The sequence below is a fragment of the Trichoderma camerunense genome, assembly GCF_050948025.1.
Source record: "Trichoderma camerunense strain CBS 138272 chromosome Unknown V8C40scaffold_13, whole genome shotgun sequence".
Taxonomy (NCBI): domain Eukaryota; kingdom Fungi; phylum Ascomycota; class Sordariomycetes; order Hypocreales; family Hypocreaceae; genus Trichoderma; species Trichoderma camerunense.
In genome coordinates, this window is record NW_028145357.1 from 402,333 (window position 1) to 419,280 (window position 16,948).

Consider the following 16,948-nt stretch of genomic DNA (forward strand, 5'->3'; position numbering starts at 1 on the left):
GTAAAAGCCGCTTCAAGACAAAATATAAGAGTTGGCTAGGTCGTATAGCAAGGAGATGGTTCACATGTTTTCAATATGAAAAAGGCTACCGGCCTAACAAACATCACAACCAAGAACATACGCGAAATGAAAAAATTCGTCAAGATAGAAAAAAAAAGAAATGGTCATGATTCTATACACGCTGTCGCTATGGCGAGTTATATCCTATCCCTATCCATATCACCCAGAAGAGAAAAATAAAATTATCCTTAAAAAATGTAGAAGTCCAGCTTTACATGAGCAAAACCGCACACACCACCGCCGCCAACGCCGTCATCATCGTCGCACTGCCAGCCGATCTCGTGCCCATGCTCTCAATCTTAATAGGCGTGCCGAACAAGGACGGGTTGTATTCGGCAGGCGCCTGCTCCGCGAGGGTGCCGTTCCAGCAGTACTGCTGGAAGCACTTGTTGCAGGCGTCCGGCACGGGGGTCCTAGTGCGCTCGAAGCTGCGAGATAGCATGGCACAGCCGACGCACACGGGCCAGTTGGAGTCGCGCGTCGAGTTACCCTGGGTGACGACGTCCCAGCCGTTGGTGACAACGGCGTTACGCTCGTCCAGTTCGTACGACATCGTGAAGGTGGTAATGTTGGAGTTGAATTGGTAGGGGTAGTTGGGTATGTAGACAATCAAGGGCGATTCGCTCGTCACGTTGGTCGAGTTGCAGCCGAAGAAGACGGGCTTGGTGTTGAAGCCGAGATTGAGGAACGTGTTGTGGCCAGGGACGTAGGGGAATCCGGTGCCGTTGGAGATCTTGTCAATGGCACGCTCGTACGTGGCAATGGGAGAGGCACCATTAGGCCAAGCATTGTCGGTATCGGCCGATGAGTCGACGGAGAAGACGACGTCGACCTTGCGCTCCTGCAGGAGGTGAGGGTGGTAGGGGATGTTCTGCAGATCCTCACCACCGTCAACCAGCGTCAGTCGGGTACTGCCAGCGCCGGGGTTATTCTCTGGGTTCCAGCCCTTGAAGGGGTTGGGTGTCCAGTCCGCAATATCGTTGTTATCGTTGCCGAGCGCAGTCAAGATACCACTGACGATCTTGATGACAAAATCAGGAATTCCCTTGGGCACAAGAGTGCTATTGCCGTCCTGGAGATAGAGGATAATCTGGTTGAAGAGAGTACTAGAAGTGCCCATGATGTAGCCGACGTTGTCAAAGCCAATCATGCAGGACTCGTTCTTGGGCAAGGAGCCATTGGCGAATTTGGAGCCGGCGTACTTGAGTGGCACGTAACCATTAAGGGTTGGGTCAGATGAGCCCATCTCCCAAGGGTTGATGTCAAAGACGGTAGAGTTGTTGGAGATGATGACCTGGCCCGGTGCACGACCATCTGCAACAAGGAAAGGGAGAGGCGTTTGGGCGTTTTTAAAGTCGGGGTCATCGGCAATGGAAGAGAATGTGAAGCCAGGGCCACCATTGGTGGCATCGACAAGCTGATATGACAACATGCGACCCCAGTAATCGGTGATGGAACGGTCGTAGCCAGCATCGTCCTTGGCATCAACGTCGTCAAAGATTTCATTGTAGTAGCCTACCAAGCTATACTGCTCAGGCCCTGGAGTTTCATGTTAGTCTATGTGGTTCAGCCTTGTTCTGGGTTCTCCTGAACTCGACCTACCTTTCAGAATGCTGTTTTGTGTCTGCCAGATGGTATCCGAATTGAGCGCATCCTGAATCGTGGTGAAGTTGTTGGTGTAGATGCTGCCAACCAGCCAGCCACCTCCAGACAGGCCGGAGAGATAGGTTGCACTCTGTAGCAAACCGCCCAGAGCACCTGTGTCGTTACTACCGGGTGACCGAGAATCCCAGGCGGCAATGGCTCCGGCTCCGTTCAACATGGCTCGGTAGCCACCTCCAGAAACGGCCAGGCCGATGTTGGGCAACGCCCTGCTGTCCTTTTCAACATTGGCTAGATACCTGTCGCTATTGAAGCCAGGGATGGAAACTCGATTCAGAAATGCACGGATGGGTGCAATGGTCGCATTGCGTCTCCGAGGAAGCCATTCCCTCTCCTGGGGACTCAGCTCGGAGCCGATGCGAATCTGGGGACGAGTGCTGGGGCAATCGACTGGGGATGGCGCATAGCCCTTGGGTGACTGATCGGTGGCTCGGCCCTCGAGAGACCGCGGGAACTCTTGGAAATCACGATAGCGAATGTTGTCAGGAGGTACTGTGAGAGGGAAAAGTGTATGTTAGTTTCATATTCTCCATGTGCATGCAATTCGTGTATGTCGATGTGTTCTCGAGCTGGGTGGATGGAATGAGAAGACGGCGAGTATCCATTGGCCAAATTCCCAGCAATAGACACTCATTACAGGTGAGATTTGTTCAAAAGCAGAGCCCGTAAATCCGTTCTCCTATTTTTTCCTCCTGAATTCAATAGCATCTAATGACTAGATTCGTACCTGCAGAAGCCCCGGCCGGCGCCAGGACGGCCGCCGCAGCGAGCAGAACCGCCAAACGGCTCATGGTTAAAGATGAAAGAGGTGTTTTGGAGACCCAAAGATGTAATCTAGCAGAGTCTTAAATAGAAGAGTAATATGCTGAAAAGAAAATTTCCTGAGATAAGCTCAGGGCAACAGGACAAGAGGACAAAGAACAGCAAACGGCTCGCTCGGGTGAGGACGGGAGAGTGAGCAAACAGAGAACGAAGCAAAAATTATGGCCAAGATGAAAAATGTCAGCTCAGACCTTCCAGTGGCATGAACGCCGAGAACAAAGCAACACCCGATGACGGGATCAAAGAGGGACCCTGCGGAGATTTATTCTTTCTGTAAATCGACCCAAGGTACCAAAAAAGTATTATTAGCACGGCATCTTTTCTTACCAGCCCTTTCGAGGAACCCATTGCGGTGGCTTAGTCGATGTTTGTGGCCCTCCACAACGTGCTAGTTCGCTCTCCGCTAGATCATCTCACTTTTGGCAGCACCCTCCGTGCATCATGCGGATCCAGACAAAGTAACAAGTCGATCCGCGCCAGGGCTCCATCGTTCTGCGTCAGGCCAAGAGAGGCGGTAGGTTTGCGCGAATGTGCTCGCACTGCCCTGCCCTGCCTGGTGGCTTGCAGGCCGTTATCGACCATGAGCGTCAAATAGTCCGGATGGCGCTTATTTGGCTTCCCGTGCCTCTCCGGCGCCATCATGTCATTGTCCGTCGTTGCCCAGTCCAGTCCAGTGCCCATGGTCAACCCAACACTACACAACACAGACACAGCACAGCTCTGGCCAGGGGAAATTAGGGTTGCGGGCGGCCGCCGCCAATGGCACGCATGTGAAATTTGAGTCGCCTCCAGCCGCCAATGGAACCGCCATACCAAGGGCTTGCCAAGGGACCAGCCGCTTCACATCGTTGCTTGGCGGGCTTTTGCACTGTGACGCTGTGACGCTGTGACAAAACTGAGACCCGGTGAGGGAGATGGCATGTGGTCCCGTTGAAGGAGCGAGGCGGTGCCATGGGAGCACAAGGGAGCACAAAGCAACGGTCGAGGGGCTACTGAGCCGGAGCTAGAGCATCATTCTGCGATCTCTTTGCCGCAGTTTTTGCCCATCTTGGATAATTCCTCACAGCAAGCAGCCTGGGTACGGAGCCCGTAGAGCCCGTAGATTTTAGCTATCTGGCCGGCGGTTTAGCGTCCAACTCCGGCGCCCCTTGGGCGTGTGTGCCTGAACTTTGCTAGAAGGACAAGTTCAAGGACGGGGTTGATTGTGTCTCAGCAGCCAACCACTCGGCACTCTGAAGCCACGATGTGATGGATCTGCATGAAAGAGAAACAGCAAAAAGAGCTGCTGTTGGACGATAGTCAGCGCAACGCTGCACTGTGCAGTGCTCTGCTTGTACGCACAGATCCGCGGGTCAGCAGCAGACAGGACAGAGACGCCCAGGATGAAACCCTGCGTTTCACCCCATCTGCCCGTGCCCATTGCCTGAAAGGGCAGCAAAATCCCTGCAGGCACCGCACAGGCGTGTGGAATCTATCGCGTGGGCGGAGGAGGGCGCCACCTTTTGGCCCCAGAATGCTGTCGCCCGTTTGCTGCCCAAGACGGGTCGCCGATTCGAGGGTCCGAACATGACATGGGCGGATTCGAGATTTGACAAATCGAGCATCGACAGCCCGGAAATTGATTCCGCGAAGTGTCCGGGTTTTGCAATGAATCGAGGCAAAAAGATATGTCAGTTCCTAGGATTCTAGATAGGATTACAGTTACCTAGGTCGGTAGTAGATTACCGGAGGGCAGAAAAAACAAGAGGCCTCTTTCTCTCTCTACCGCCCTCGGCACATCTGTTTCTCCCTCCCTGAAACCTCGCGACCTTCCACTTTGTCCCTCCCAACACAGCACACGAGACATAATTCCCCTTTGTTTCTTTTTTTTTTCTCTAATGATAATCAAAATCCTCCGTCAGCCAAGATGCAAATCCCACCAACCGCATGCCCACCCGAGGCTGAGCTGGCAAATGAGAAATAAGGACAGACACCACACCGCCCGACCAAGGCTCGGCTGACCACATGGCTGTGCTTCTTCCTAAGCTTTTTCTGCGCTACTGTATCCGTACTCCGTTTGAGTATTACTGCACTGCTTGGCTGCTCCGTCCATACGATACGAGTCGCACGCAGCACGCGCTTGGGCAAAAGTTTCTGTATCTCTTCATTGATGTCATGGCAAGCTCTGATCTCCTCCGATCTTTTGCTCTATCTTTCTTCCAAAATCCCGCGGATGCTCCGGGAACCGAGGCGCTCAGCTGAGGCCAAATCACGATGGATCGTCGTCCAAGTCCGCAAAACTAACGTCAGAACCGCTCTTCTGAATCCCGGATCCCGCCATCGAGGTTCTACTAATACTGAGTCGCAGCGCTAACAAGCCCCCCCAAGCTAATGCCAGTCGGCCTGGCGCCCTGCCGAGCTTGCCGAGCCCAGCCCAGCCAAGCCCCTGGTCCCCTTGTCGCCGACCAACCAGAAGCTCGACGTCAAACGGTCTCGGAATGTTGCTGTAGCCCTAGGTCGGGCATATCGGAGTCTTGCCGAGGCGGCGATGGCTCTTGGCTTTGGGTTATGCACCAAAAGATACAAGTAGAGGCTTTGCTGGAAGAAGAACAAAAGGATCGTAGTATTGCGTAATAACAGTTGATTATCTGATATAATTCGCTGTTGTGGATGGATGTTGTGGAGAGACAAAACGTTGTCTCTCAGATGCACGGAGTCCGCGCAAAGGTGCCAACCACACGCAGCCGGGGGTTGGACAAAGAAACGCCCAACCCTCCTGCAGACGCAGATGGCCTTTGTCTAATTTCCCGCCGTTGGTAGGTGCTTGATGTTACTTGAGGCCTCCAAGGATAACCACATGCAGGGCAAAGTAACTCTATAGAGTGGCTCATGAATAGACGAACAGAATCCCTGGCATCACTTGTAATTACTTCTTCGTCGGGGCAAGGAGTGAAACACGACTGCACTATTTTCCAGTTCATCAGACAAGATATTAGGAAATACAGCTTCGTAGACGCTCACGTTACGTAAAGGAATAATTCTCCTTTCAGGAGAAGGGTAGAATATGTCCATTGGTCTCTTTAGGGGCACTTGGACCTACGAGGTATGGAATTGCTGCCCAGCACTCCATCTTGGCTATCCAGTAGGCTTGTCTGTGGCTGTGGGATTCAGCATCATAGCGAGATGCAGAGGACTTCTTGTAGTGGGCGGGCTGTGTTTCCATAACCTAATGGAGTAATTTCTCCTAATATCTGGCATCATGTCACTTCATCTTCGCAAAATACAACCGCTTCAAGTTCTCCGAACAAAGCCCAATCTAAATTCCCCATCCTTCTTTATATGATTCTTCAAAGGCCGTAGATATCATGTCTTTGATACTGTTACGGCTAGGCCAACCAAGGCGAGGCCTCCCACGCGTGGCCCAGCTCCAACTCACAACGGAAAGTGGAATCATATCGCTCTCCCAGAAGTTCTCCCCAGATGTAAGGACCGTTTGAGCCAAGAAGATTGCACTTGTTGTCTCCTGAGGGAAATAAAGCAAAACCCAAAAACTGACAGGCAAGCAGCAGACTTTGAGAACTTGTTATTGTTGGGTTGTTGATAAGTCTTCTCCAGTTTCTCGAATCCCCTCTTCTTGCTCTTGTTAACGTCTCCCCCTTTTATGACAGTACATCCGAATCGATATGACTTAATCCACCCCCCTATTCCACCATACATCCTTCGTCTTGAATAACATTATCTACCATCTATACAAATGATTTACCACATTGCCATGCAAGCAGTGGAAGACTGAAAGTTTGTCTGAAGGAACTCTCTCCAAGCAGCGACTGCAATTATTCTTCTGCATGTTTCCGGTGTGTTCGACAGCTGATGTCCTCTCTCAGCCCGAACTTGCTGTACGATCGAAATAGTGCTCGGCTCTGTCCAGCTATAGCATACGATGTTAGTCACATGCAAAGTATGTCCATCTTCCGTTGCATCACTTTGCGGCCATATGATTCTGTGCCTATCAGATTTTGGACTTCCACTAGATGCTCCTGTCTTCCCGCCATGCTCTCGTCAGCATCCTCCTGAATCTCCATGCTACTTGTGTCCCATGGCTTCTTTCGTGTAACCATATAGGGGCCCCTCTTCTTCAATATAAGGCCGGCAGTGGCGTTTTCGTACAACCTTATTCAATACAAATCTCGTATCGATGTTTCAACTTAAGGTTTGTCCCGGGCCGTTTAGAGGGCAGAACCCCTCTTCAATGATACCTCTGGCATCCAAATAATTCAAATTGTAGAGATGTGAGAAGATGTATTATTTCAGGTATACAATGGGACATAACCTTGAGCTGCTATTGATGTTTCTCTGGAAGAGTTCCCTTAAGCTTCAAGCAACGAGATAGGTATACTAGACTGTCTTCAAGATACGTGCGATTCCAAGCCAGAACGGTCAAAAGTATGCCATAGTCGGGACATTATGCCCACGACTACTACATGATACTAGTCATTCTTTACTTGGGCTTCAACGCATTACACAAGATTCAAGGGGTCCTATCAAGCTCTAAAACAGGACATTATTGGATACAGCTACACTTGTTACATTTATAGAGTTAAGTTTCAAAGAAAAGATAAAGAGCCTGTGCGATTAGTCTGCTTCCCCAAACGGACAAACATGAATAGAAGCCTACTACGAGGCCATGATAACAGCCTAAAGTGAGGTAATGTGAAAATCCCAAGATCCGGACCAAACGTAATTTGGGCTTTCTTTTCTCGTTTTGAACCCCGAACTGAATACTATCCGTCGAATAAATCCTGTAAGTAAGACTTCATGTTACTTTGTTCCCTATTACAGTCTGCTGAGTATGTTTGAGTAAGGACAGCTGGCCCAGGTTACGTGACCAATGATTACGCGCCAGGGGGAGGAGGCGGAGGGGGCTGATCGCTCGGAGGAGGAGGAGGAGCATCTCCAGAAGGAGGAGGTGGTGGTGGTGCTGATCCGGAGTACTGCTGGATGAGAGCGTTGAGAGGACCAAGACCTGGGGGAGCAGATAGACCGGCAGCACCCGCCTGGGGGAGACCAGGAGGCGCACCCATGCCAGGTGCAGCGCCATAAGCACCGTACGCAGCAGCGTAGTTGGCATACCCACCCATTCCAGGAGCCTGGTGCTGCGGTGCTTGGTGAGCCTGTTGGTGCCACGGAGCCGCTCCTCCAGATGAAGAGCCATAGTTCTGTTGTCCGTAGTAGTTGTTTTCGCCGCCGTGACCGTTGCCGTTGCTATTCTCGTGACCGCGATTGCGATCGCGTGCCCAAGGAGCCGCAGAGCCTCCGCTGTTGCCTCCGTCATTTGAGTCTTGGTTGCGGGATCTCCAGGGCGCGGGTCCACCAGTAGGTCCTCGTTGCCATGGCTTCGCTTCGCTGTTTCCATTGTAGTTGTTGCTGCTTGGGCCGGCCTCGATCTGCGCTGGGGCAGCTCCGGAGCCGCCGCCGAGTTCTTGCATGAGTTGCTGAAAAAGGGTGTTAATAACTGAATACCATTCTGGGGGGAAGGGATGGCTACATACCTCCATTTCACGATCAACAGCATCGCCACCTCCGATCCTACCTGCAGGTCGAGCACCACCCGCATCGTTGCGCCAATTGGCACCTCTCTGGCGGTCCGGACAATCTCTAGCCATATGGCCGGCATTGCCACAGACTCGGCAGATGATGCTGGCGGTGTAGTTCTGTCGCTCGGGACAATCATATTTGCGATGTCCAATCTTACCACAGTTCTGACAGGCTTGATTCTCGTCATCTCGAAGAGTTCCGTTGAGGGCCGCAAGTTCTCGAAGCTGGTTACGCTTGAGTTCGTTTTGGCCTTCAGGAATGGAAGCTGCCTGCAGCGGGGTATTAGCATCGAAGGGTATCAATTATGATTGACGTGGAGGGGGGGAGACTCACAGTTTCGATAACATTGTGGATGAGCTGCTTAGCCTTGTTGACCTTTTCTTCGGTATCTGCCATGATCAAACAGTGAAGATCTTCCTCCTGGTTACTGGAGTGAGCTGCATCAGAGCGACCCTTGCCCTCCTTGACGGAGCCCTTGCCACGAATGGCAATCTTGGCTCCAGAGTCATTCTCCATCTTCTTTAGTGTATTACCACGGGGTCCGATAAGTAAACCAACTTTGGGGGAGAGCTATGTGTTAGTAACTGAACTTGATAAAGAAACATCGGAAAGAACTTTAGGATTAGACAGGCACAATCAATCGACGGAAGAAATCACAGCCCCCTACAACACCACATATCGGCATCGTAGCGAGGGTCTGATCATAGTCCAAGTTGAAGGAAAGAAAGGGGGAGTTAGTGGTTAGGGTTAAAGGGTTAGCAATCATACTGAAGTTAATCTCCGGGTAGTCGTTAACAGGCACGTAGACTTTCTCCTGGGTCTTTGTCGGCCTGCGGTAATCCTGGGGTGGGTGGTAGTTGGGAATGGTCTTCATGGCCTTTTCAACCAGCTTGTGGCGCTCGTCCTCGAGGCGTTTACGATAGCGATATTCTCGGGTGTTGATACGTCGACCATGGTTGTCGTACTGGGGTGGTGGCGAAGGGGATCTGTGGTGTAACAGCGTTAGTGCCTTGTCTGTGTGCTTGAAGAAGAGACTGTGATGGGCTGGGAGGGACAGAACAGAACATACCGGTCACCATCTGCGGGGACGACGTCGTCGATGCGAAGCTTCTGGCTGATTTCCTCGATACGAAGATGCAGAGTGTATGCCTCGAGCTGCTCGCTCGTCATGGACGAGAGAATGGCGGTCGGGAGCCCCATAAGACCGGCAGCCTTGTTCTCGGACGCGTCGCCCCATCGATTGCGCTTCTTGCGGCGGCGAGGGCCATCGGCTTCGCTTCGTGGTTCAGGATCGCGGCCCCGTTTGAGATCGCGTTCCTCGACAAAGCCATCCTCTTCCTCTTCGCCGCCGAAGCGCCGCGATTTCCCCAGCGGGATGTTGTTCGAGCCCGTGATGCCTTGACTCCTCCAGGACATGATGGCGGCTGATGCGATGGTTAATTCTGCGACAGAAAAGCGCAAAGTGGACTTGGCCTGATGAAGTGATCGCTGTGGCCAAATTGCGCTGCATCGCCTCTGAAGTTTCGAGCTTTGCTTGATATCGGAAAAGAGTTAATCCGGGGTGCAATCTCGTTGTAGTGGTTCAGCGGCTTCTAGAACAGGCCTGGCACTAATACCAGTGACTGGCCCCTAATTTGAACCACTACCTCTGGTTCCATAGAGGCGGAGCCGAGAGACAGGTAGCTGGTACTCCGATTTAGGAGATCGGAAGTCTTTGTCCGTGGTTCATGCCTCAATAACTGACTTGCTGACTTATATATTACCCTGCAGTATATTTCGTACCGAGTAGGACCTTAATAAGACCGAGTACATGTAACTTGAAAGTGGCGATAACCTTCTTTTTCTTCAACTGCGGAGATGGATGGATGAACGGTTGAACGGATGGGATGAGGAATCTGCCTGTTCGGTTGGCAAATGTGTTCCGGCTTGGCTCCCACTAAGATGAGGCTACTCTTGCGAAATACTCAACACCATGACGTGCGTTGGAGATAGACTTTGCCGGCTCTCCGGAGCAACTGTAATTGTAGCTATAATTGGTACATTCACGTGCTGCCGAATATTTGAGTATAGTACTAGCATCTTGAATGAAACCTTTTCGCAATTAAACGGCCCGGATGTCACAATCTCCTACTGCTACTATTTCCTTGACTTGACCGGCGAACTAAAGTAGTACGAACTGGTAGTCTCCTCATGGCACCTCTCGATGTGGGACGCTCTACTGCTTACTGAGCCTGTGAAAGATCCAAGCAAGCCAAGATATGGGACCTGGTAAGCGGAGTTGCGAAATGCGCAGAATTCCGTCTCCTCTCCATCGGCCAAGGTTAGAAATTAGAAATCAAGCCAATAGTCTGGGTCAACCACCAACAAGGCAGACTTGGAACCAAGGCAAAGCAAAAGCTCTGCCACCACGCGGTCCAACTATCGTCGCCGAGCTTGCTTGCAGCAGATTAGCTGCTCCCAACAGGTACCTACACGTTGGTTGTGGATCGCTTACAGCGCCACTGACTCGGCCTCGATTCTCACTCCCGATATCCGTCATTTAAATCTCAAAGACTAAACCGGCGGGCTCTGCAAGGCCTCATCGAGATTGGAAAGGCGCGCAGCCTGTTTCGTCCACCTGCAGGACGTTTGCCTAGCCTCCCGGTAAAATAGTCCATGGAGTAACAAGGCTCATGGTCAAGTGGCTCATGGGACAGGAGCAACTAAGGTAGACCGAGCGACCCGTCTTGAGTCAAGGTAAACAAACGGACTGCCATAATCGTACGTTAAAATGTGGCGGTTTCGGCACTACCAAGGTGGACAGGGCCACTCCGCGATCAAGCGTCTTGTCTTGATACCTTAGCTCGCGAGTGATGCCATCTCCAAGTCGGCAGTCCAAGTTCCAAGATGTGGCGCGTCAGCAGCGTTGAAGCAAGCCGTCGGCCAAAAGCACGCCGTTGACGCAGTGTATCCTTGCAACGACGAATGGGGATAACTAGCCCAGATGGCCTGTGGCGCCATCTAAATCCGCAACCCAGTTGTGTTGTCTGAGATCCTTCCGCTGACCCCTCTCGAGCCTCGGATGAATACACGCAGAGGAGCCCGTCGCATGGCTAAGCTCCTGTCCTCGTATTGGAGGGTTGGCAAGGAAGGATGACATCTTGTGGGATTCCGAGAGAGCCCAGTTCAGTCGAGACTTTGGCCGAAAGCCCGGCATCCGTGGGCATCTATTATACTGTACATAACATGATGGAACTCTGCTGGACGGTACGGTAGCATCCCCGCGTTCATGGAACCGAACCTGGACCTGCGATTTCTGATGCGTGGCTTGCAGAGACCGAGCCCACTAATGCACACACGGTAGTGGTCCAGGTGTGCAAAGGCCTCAATCTTCTGGGATTGGGGGCCTTGAAATAACCGTGCCGGTACTCCAGATCCCTGTTTCGGCGGCGTGGCATCGGAGGCGGACGATATGGGACGTAACACTGATTGGCCCCCCCCGACCTGGCGACTGACACATTTCGCAAGCCATTTGTCTGTCCTCATGCTTATGTGCTAGCATGACCCGGCATAACCCTGCTCGGTCGTAGTCTAAAGCTTGGGGTCCACAGGAGCTCGACCATGTAGTATCAGTTACTGTATATCTATCTGGACCATCTCCAGCAGGGTTTCGGAGAACATGTTGGGGGGACTTATTTGTCTCTATCTGCGAAAACCTTCGGCGCCCGTAACAAATCGTAACCAAACGACACAACTGCTGGTTCTGACTGGATATTCTGACCCGAGTAAGCGGAGCGACCCGGCTAGACATCGTCTTTGAATCCCACAAGCCCCGGAAGGGACAAACCCAGAAGATTATCCGAGATCCTCGATCGGTTTTGATCGCCGGCGATCGAGAGAGAGGCGATTTGATGAGGGGCTGGCTTACTGTGGGGGAAACAATTGAGCATTCATGTCCACGTTGCCTCTACATACACGATCACCATCCAGGGCTTTTTCCTGCGGCAACGGCTGGGAACCTTGAACGGATACGCAACTCTAAATCTGTGCGTGGTGGCGCAGGAGAACGGCCGGTGTTTTATCACATACCAACGCCGTTTAACTAGTGGCGGAACATCCCACAGTCTGTCGAGTTGCTCCCTGGATTTGCATTCATAAGCTATTGAGGACTCCTAGAGCGCATCTCGACTGTGTCGCAGCAACTAGACAGGAGACTTATTCACGCTTCTCATCAAAGAGTCGAGACTATTCAGCAACAAACGACAAGTCACAGCAACTTTAATCGGGAACGGCCCCGCGCGCTTAAGCTTCGATCAAGGAGGTGGAGCATCCCGAGCCGCTTGAGCTTGAGACATAATTTACGGAGTACTTATCGTGACTTGTCATTTTCTGAGCGGTCCTATCAACAGAACCAGAAGGTGACAAGATGGTGGGAGTCCCTGGCAGATCCAAGGGCTGCATCACTTGTCGACGCCGAAAGAAGGGTGTAAGTCACCAAGAGTTTACACATCAATCAACACGGTCTTTCTCACGGAGAGAGTTCCCGCCGATGTATCGTGATCTCGTTCGATCTACATTGCTGACCTGCAAAACAGTGCGATAAAAACGTTCCCTCGTGCCACCAATGTATACGGTCTGGCTTGACATGCGAAGGCTATGGGCGGGACCTCGTTTGGGTCAACACCACGCCGGACGGAGATGACGGCAAGGTCAAGCCGCATCCACCTCATGGAAAGGCCGCTGCTGGCCAACAGAGGCCATGGAGTGTGATTTATACCACCAAGACCAACAAAAACAACAGCAACAGCACCGCCGTTGCTCTCCACGACTCGCTTGCTCGATCGGCTAGAGAGAACCTCTTCTTCGGCATGCTCATCTCCATGTCCCTTCCTTATGGCCACTTACTATCCCCCAAGGCCTCTGCCATCTCGACCAATGGGTGGGTGGCAGCCGTTGACGAGTATTACAACAGAGAACCGGCTATCCGATATGCAGCTCTGGCGATGAGCGCGGGATTTATGGGTGTCCAGGATCGGAATAACAAGGTTGCCCAGTACAGCCAACTCACTCTCCAGGGTCTCGAAGCTTACAACCGAGCTATCCACGAAATGGTCAAGGGGCTGAAAGATGCGAGGCGATCCAAAAACGATGGCGTCCTTGTGGCTGCGAGGATATTGCAATCTTACGAGGTAAGGGTTCTACATGAAGTTATAGCATTATGAAAGCTAACCATATGGCCTATAGCTATTTTTCGGAAGCGCACCTGACTGGCGTGCTCATATTGAAGGCCAGTTATCCCTCTTTTTAGCTAGAGGGCCGGAATCCTTCACTACTGGACAAGCGCATCAGCTGTATGTGGATGGACGAGTTCTCGTGGTATGGCCTCAATGCCCTTTTCTTTCTTAGTAGGAGCAACAGCTAAACTTATAATAGGTCATGTTGTGTATTGGAAGGCGAACCCAATCACCACTTCATTCACCCGAATGGCGCACCGTTCCATGGCGCACCATTCCCAAGTCGGTCAAAGACAAGTTGATGGACATCATGGAAGACATCCCATTCATGTTGGTCAGCTACGATAACCTCCGCGCCTGTCAAGACCCTGATCGTGCCGACGAGCTCCGCCAGATTGCCATGTTGAACTGCGAACACATTTCAAACAGTCTGGATATTTGGGAACAGGAAATGGGGGCCGATCTCCACCAGTTCGACTACAACGTTGTCGGCTCTCCTCTGCCCGAGCCCAAGGACGACACAGAATTCTCGCTCGTCTATCTTTCGAGCGTGTACTGGGGTGCTCGCCTGATACTGTATAGCACCCTTGGGATGATGAATATGGCTTATGCGGCGGCGTCTGCGAGTCCAGGCGCCGACTCTGTCCCGTCTCTCAGCGGCTCTCCAGCTTCGTCCGCTCCCGTGTCGACCCCAGCCACCTCTCCAGAAGAAACATCCAGTGCGCCAGGACTGTGCGAAGAAGTCCCTCGGGTAAGGATGCTCAACCCAGGAACTTTTGCCCGCAAAATCGCGCACGCGGTTCCCCTTTTGTATGGGCCTTCTGCAGGTGCCATGCAGGGCGCTTCGGGCCTCTTCCCCATGGCCCTTGCGCTGCGTTTCTTTGCGACGACTGAGCCGCCTGGACAGAGGAGTCTAGAGTCCCAGATGATTTACAATTTGTACGCCAAGCCGTTCGTCGGCAGTTTTGTTGGACGCTTCCTCCAGGATCTTCAGGGACCCCAGCTTTCCGAGAAAGCGAAACGTGATAGTGAGGTCAAGGCACAACGAAACATCTTTTGGTATGCGGTTTTGGGTAGTGAGAGTATTGTGCGAAATGAAGGTTCATGATAGGGAAAGAGAAAGAAACACGTTGCCGTTGTGGAACGGCACGGTTGGTTTTGCCAAGATGTTGCTAGGAATGCGGCGTTGTTGTGATGCGCTGCAGAATGTGCGCTTACGCAACGTGGGCTTTTGACGTGGGATTCCGCGTCTTAATGTAGGATGCTTTTAATCATTATGAAAGTGTTATGTGGTTGTTTTCTCAGATTGCAGTTATGCAAAGACGCACTGGGCAAGGAGCAGCGAATCACTGACACTGGCTGGCCAGGTCGCGGAATGCCGCATGGATGGTTGGCCTTTGTCCTTTTTTATAACGTAGTTGATAGTCTAGAACAATCCAATGACTCTGACGAACATTTGTTATTAGCTGCTGAATGTATGCCAAGAATAGGCTCGACGTGGCTTGACTCAAAGATGTGTTAGATCTATATATATGTGTGCACGAAACCATTATTGGAGTCCAAGAATTACAACGACAAAAACAGCACGTGCTCCTTCAAAAACAAAGCTCTCAAAGTTCATACCCTTTGTGGTTATAAAACGCCATCACTACTTTAACTCTTTCAACCTTCAACGCATCAGAATGCATGTGTGCGCGTGTATCTGCGGCTGCCCACGGGTAGTTGAAAAAGGAAATAACGACAGGTGCCAATTCTGCGAAGAGTACCATAACTAAAACAGTTCTCGGAGAGAACAGTTGTTATTTTGCTCTCTTCACGACTTCGGCTAGTCTCATCGCCTGTCTTACGGAGTGAGGGAGGAGAATTGGTTGCGATGATGGAAAGACGGGAAAACTGAAATGGATATAGGTGGATTTGCGAGAATGGAGAATAGTACTTCATTTAATTGATGCAAATTTGATCATTCGATATTGGGATTGGTTGAATTAGTTGCGCTTCTTGGTTCGTGAAGTCACGTATGCTCAGGCTTTCAGACCAATACAAATTGTTCAATCAATTATTTACTTTCTTATATATATGTTTACTCACAGGAAGTTGCTATATGACAGTGAAACCTACACTAAGAGTAGATATAGTAGATATAAGACAAACATGTCCATGAACCCCCTTAGCAAGGGCTGAGGCTCGCCGCACTGCCAGCATCCTTCGGAATAGCTCCAGCAGCAACCGCGCTTTGATAACACCATCTCCAGTCATCATAACCTGCTATCCAGTTGCATTTCCATGTCCAAAACACCCAGCCGGCAGATTTCTCGAAAGCCTGTACCTGGGCGGCCCAGAACTGCTGATACCAGCCGGCCTGGTCGGTGCGGTCACGGATGCCGAGCTCGGAGTTATCTTGGACAGAGTCGGCTACGGAGATGGACCACTCGCCGATGATGGCGTCAGCCTGGCGTTGGTCACTGCAGGCGGCGTTGATATAGCCGTCTTTGGTGGCAGTGACGCTGGTATCCCATTTGAGATAACGGTGGTCGTCGAAGGCGGCAAAGTCGGTGCTAGGGAGAGCACTGGTTGGGTCACCAGAGCCCCAGGAGGCGTCCTGTTTGTTATTTTCATGTTAGTTTCTTAATCTTGTGTAGAAAGATAACAGTCAAAGATAGAAAGTTGTTGGCATGAAGAAGGGCTACGAACCATGAACTGGATGTGGAGACGCTTGTCATCAGAGACTCCCAGGCGGCTCTCAGTGTCACGGATGCGGTTCCAGGCAAGAGGATAGTAGGTATTGACCATGTCGGCCGCCTGGCTGGGGTAGTCGCCCGAGCGAACAGGTTCGTTGATGACTTCAAGCATGCCGACGGAAGCGTAGGTTGCGTTGGTATGGATACGCTCAGTCATCCACTCCAAGAAGTCGGCTGCTCGTCCGTAGTTGTCTTGAGTGTAGAATCCTGGCTGAGAGACTCCCTGATGACAATGTTGTTAGCTGACAGGAACTGACACAATGGTTGAGGCCTTCCACTTACATGACCGGTATATTGCTGGTTTGGAAACTGCGCTCCTGGACCTCCGTGAAGATCCATAATGACATAGATGCCGACATCGTTGCACCAACCGACCAAGCGGTCGAGGTATTGGATGCCTCCACGCGGAAAGAACTCGCCTTGTTGGACAAGATCTTCACGGATCCAGAAGCCAACGGGGATGCGGACCGTGTTGAGGCCCAGACTCTTGATCTGGCTAATGTCGTCTTGCGTGATCCAGGTGTCCCAGTGCTTCTGGAACGCGGCATCGGCGGCGTCTTGGCCAAGCTTTTGGACACAAGACCACTCATCGTTGAGGCCACCGCAGCCCATGCTGGAAAACTCATCAGAGGCCATCCATGGCTCGATGATGAACTGGGAGCCGAGATTAACACCGCGGATCTTATCGCTGCCGGGAAGCCATCTCATAACGTTTTTCGTGTCTCGGCTGAAGACTGTGTTTGATGCTATGTGAGCTGTGTTCAGTGGCTGGTTGAGAGTTTACTTACCCTTTGCATTGGACTGGGGAGTCCAAGCATTGGCAGAGGCCAAAAGAATCGAAAAAGCAACTGCGGACAGCATCTTGATGAAGGACAATTG

The 16,948-nt window shown here is 51.6% G+C and overlaps 4 protein-coding genes across 4 annotated transcripts; 1 reads left to right on the plus strand and 3 right to left on the minus strand.

Annotated features, from left to right (window-relative positions):
- Positions 1 to 90: 90 nt before the first annotated feature.
- On the minus strand, positions 91 to 2,854 carry V8C40DRAFT_250201 (lysophospholipase catalytic domain-containing protein). The gene is made up of 3 exons (XM_083216918.1): positions 2,450 to 2,854; positions 1,663 to 2,214; positions 91 to 1,599 (listed from the first exon to the last, which is right to left on the minus strand). Exons 1-3 carry the CDS (start codon positions 2,511 to 2,513, stop codon positions 272 to 274), a joined length of 1,944 nt encoding a protein of 647 aa, XP_083071176.1. The 5' UTR covers positions 2,514 to 2,854; the 3' UTR covers positions 91 to 271.
- A 4,087-nt stretch (positions 2,855 to 6,941) lies between these two features.
- On the minus strand, positions 6,942 to 9,833 carry V8C40DRAFT_250204 (uncharacterized protein). Its single transcript, XM_083216919.1, has 5 exons — positions 9,188 to 9,833; positions 8,887 to 9,104; positions 8,452 to 8,675; positions 8,073 to 8,387; positions 6,942 to 8,015 (listed from the first exon to the last, which is right to left on the minus strand). Exons 1-5 carry the CDS (start codon positions 9,532 to 9,534, stop codon positions 7,416 to 7,418), a joined length of 1,704 nt encoding a protein of 567 aa, XP_083071177.1. The 5' UTR covers positions 9,535 to 9,833; the 3' UTR covers positions 6,942 to 7,415.
- A 2,383-nt stretch (positions 9,834 to 12,216) lies between these two features.
- V8C40DRAFT_52939 (Zn(II)2Cys6 transcription factor) lies at positions 12,217 to 14,558 on the plus strand. Its single transcript, XM_083223086.1, has 4 exons — positions 12,217 to 12,583; positions 12,693 to 13,286; positions 13,342 to 13,473; positions 13,531 to 14,558. Exons 1-4 carry the CDS (start codon positions 12,524 to 12,526, stop codon positions 14,437 to 14,439), a joined length of 1,695 nt encoding a protein of 564 aa, XP_083071178.1. The 5' UTR covers positions 12,217 to 12,523; the 3' UTR covers positions 14,440 to 14,558.
- Positions 14,559 to 15,498: 940 nt separating this feature from the next.
- V8C40DRAFT_267727 (glycoside hydrolase superfamily) lies at positions 15,499 to 16,930 on the minus strand (the record flags this gene model as incomplete). The annotated part of the gene is made up of 4 exons (XM_083219879.1): positions 15,499 to 15,930; positions 16,023 to 16,292; positions 16,352 to 16,803; positions 16,858 to 16,930. 4 exons carry the CDS (start codon positions 16,928 to 16,930, stop codon positions 15,499 to 15,501), a joined length of 1,227 nt encoding a protein of 408 aa, XP_083071179.1.
- Positions 16,931 to 16,948: the final 18 nt, after the last annotated feature.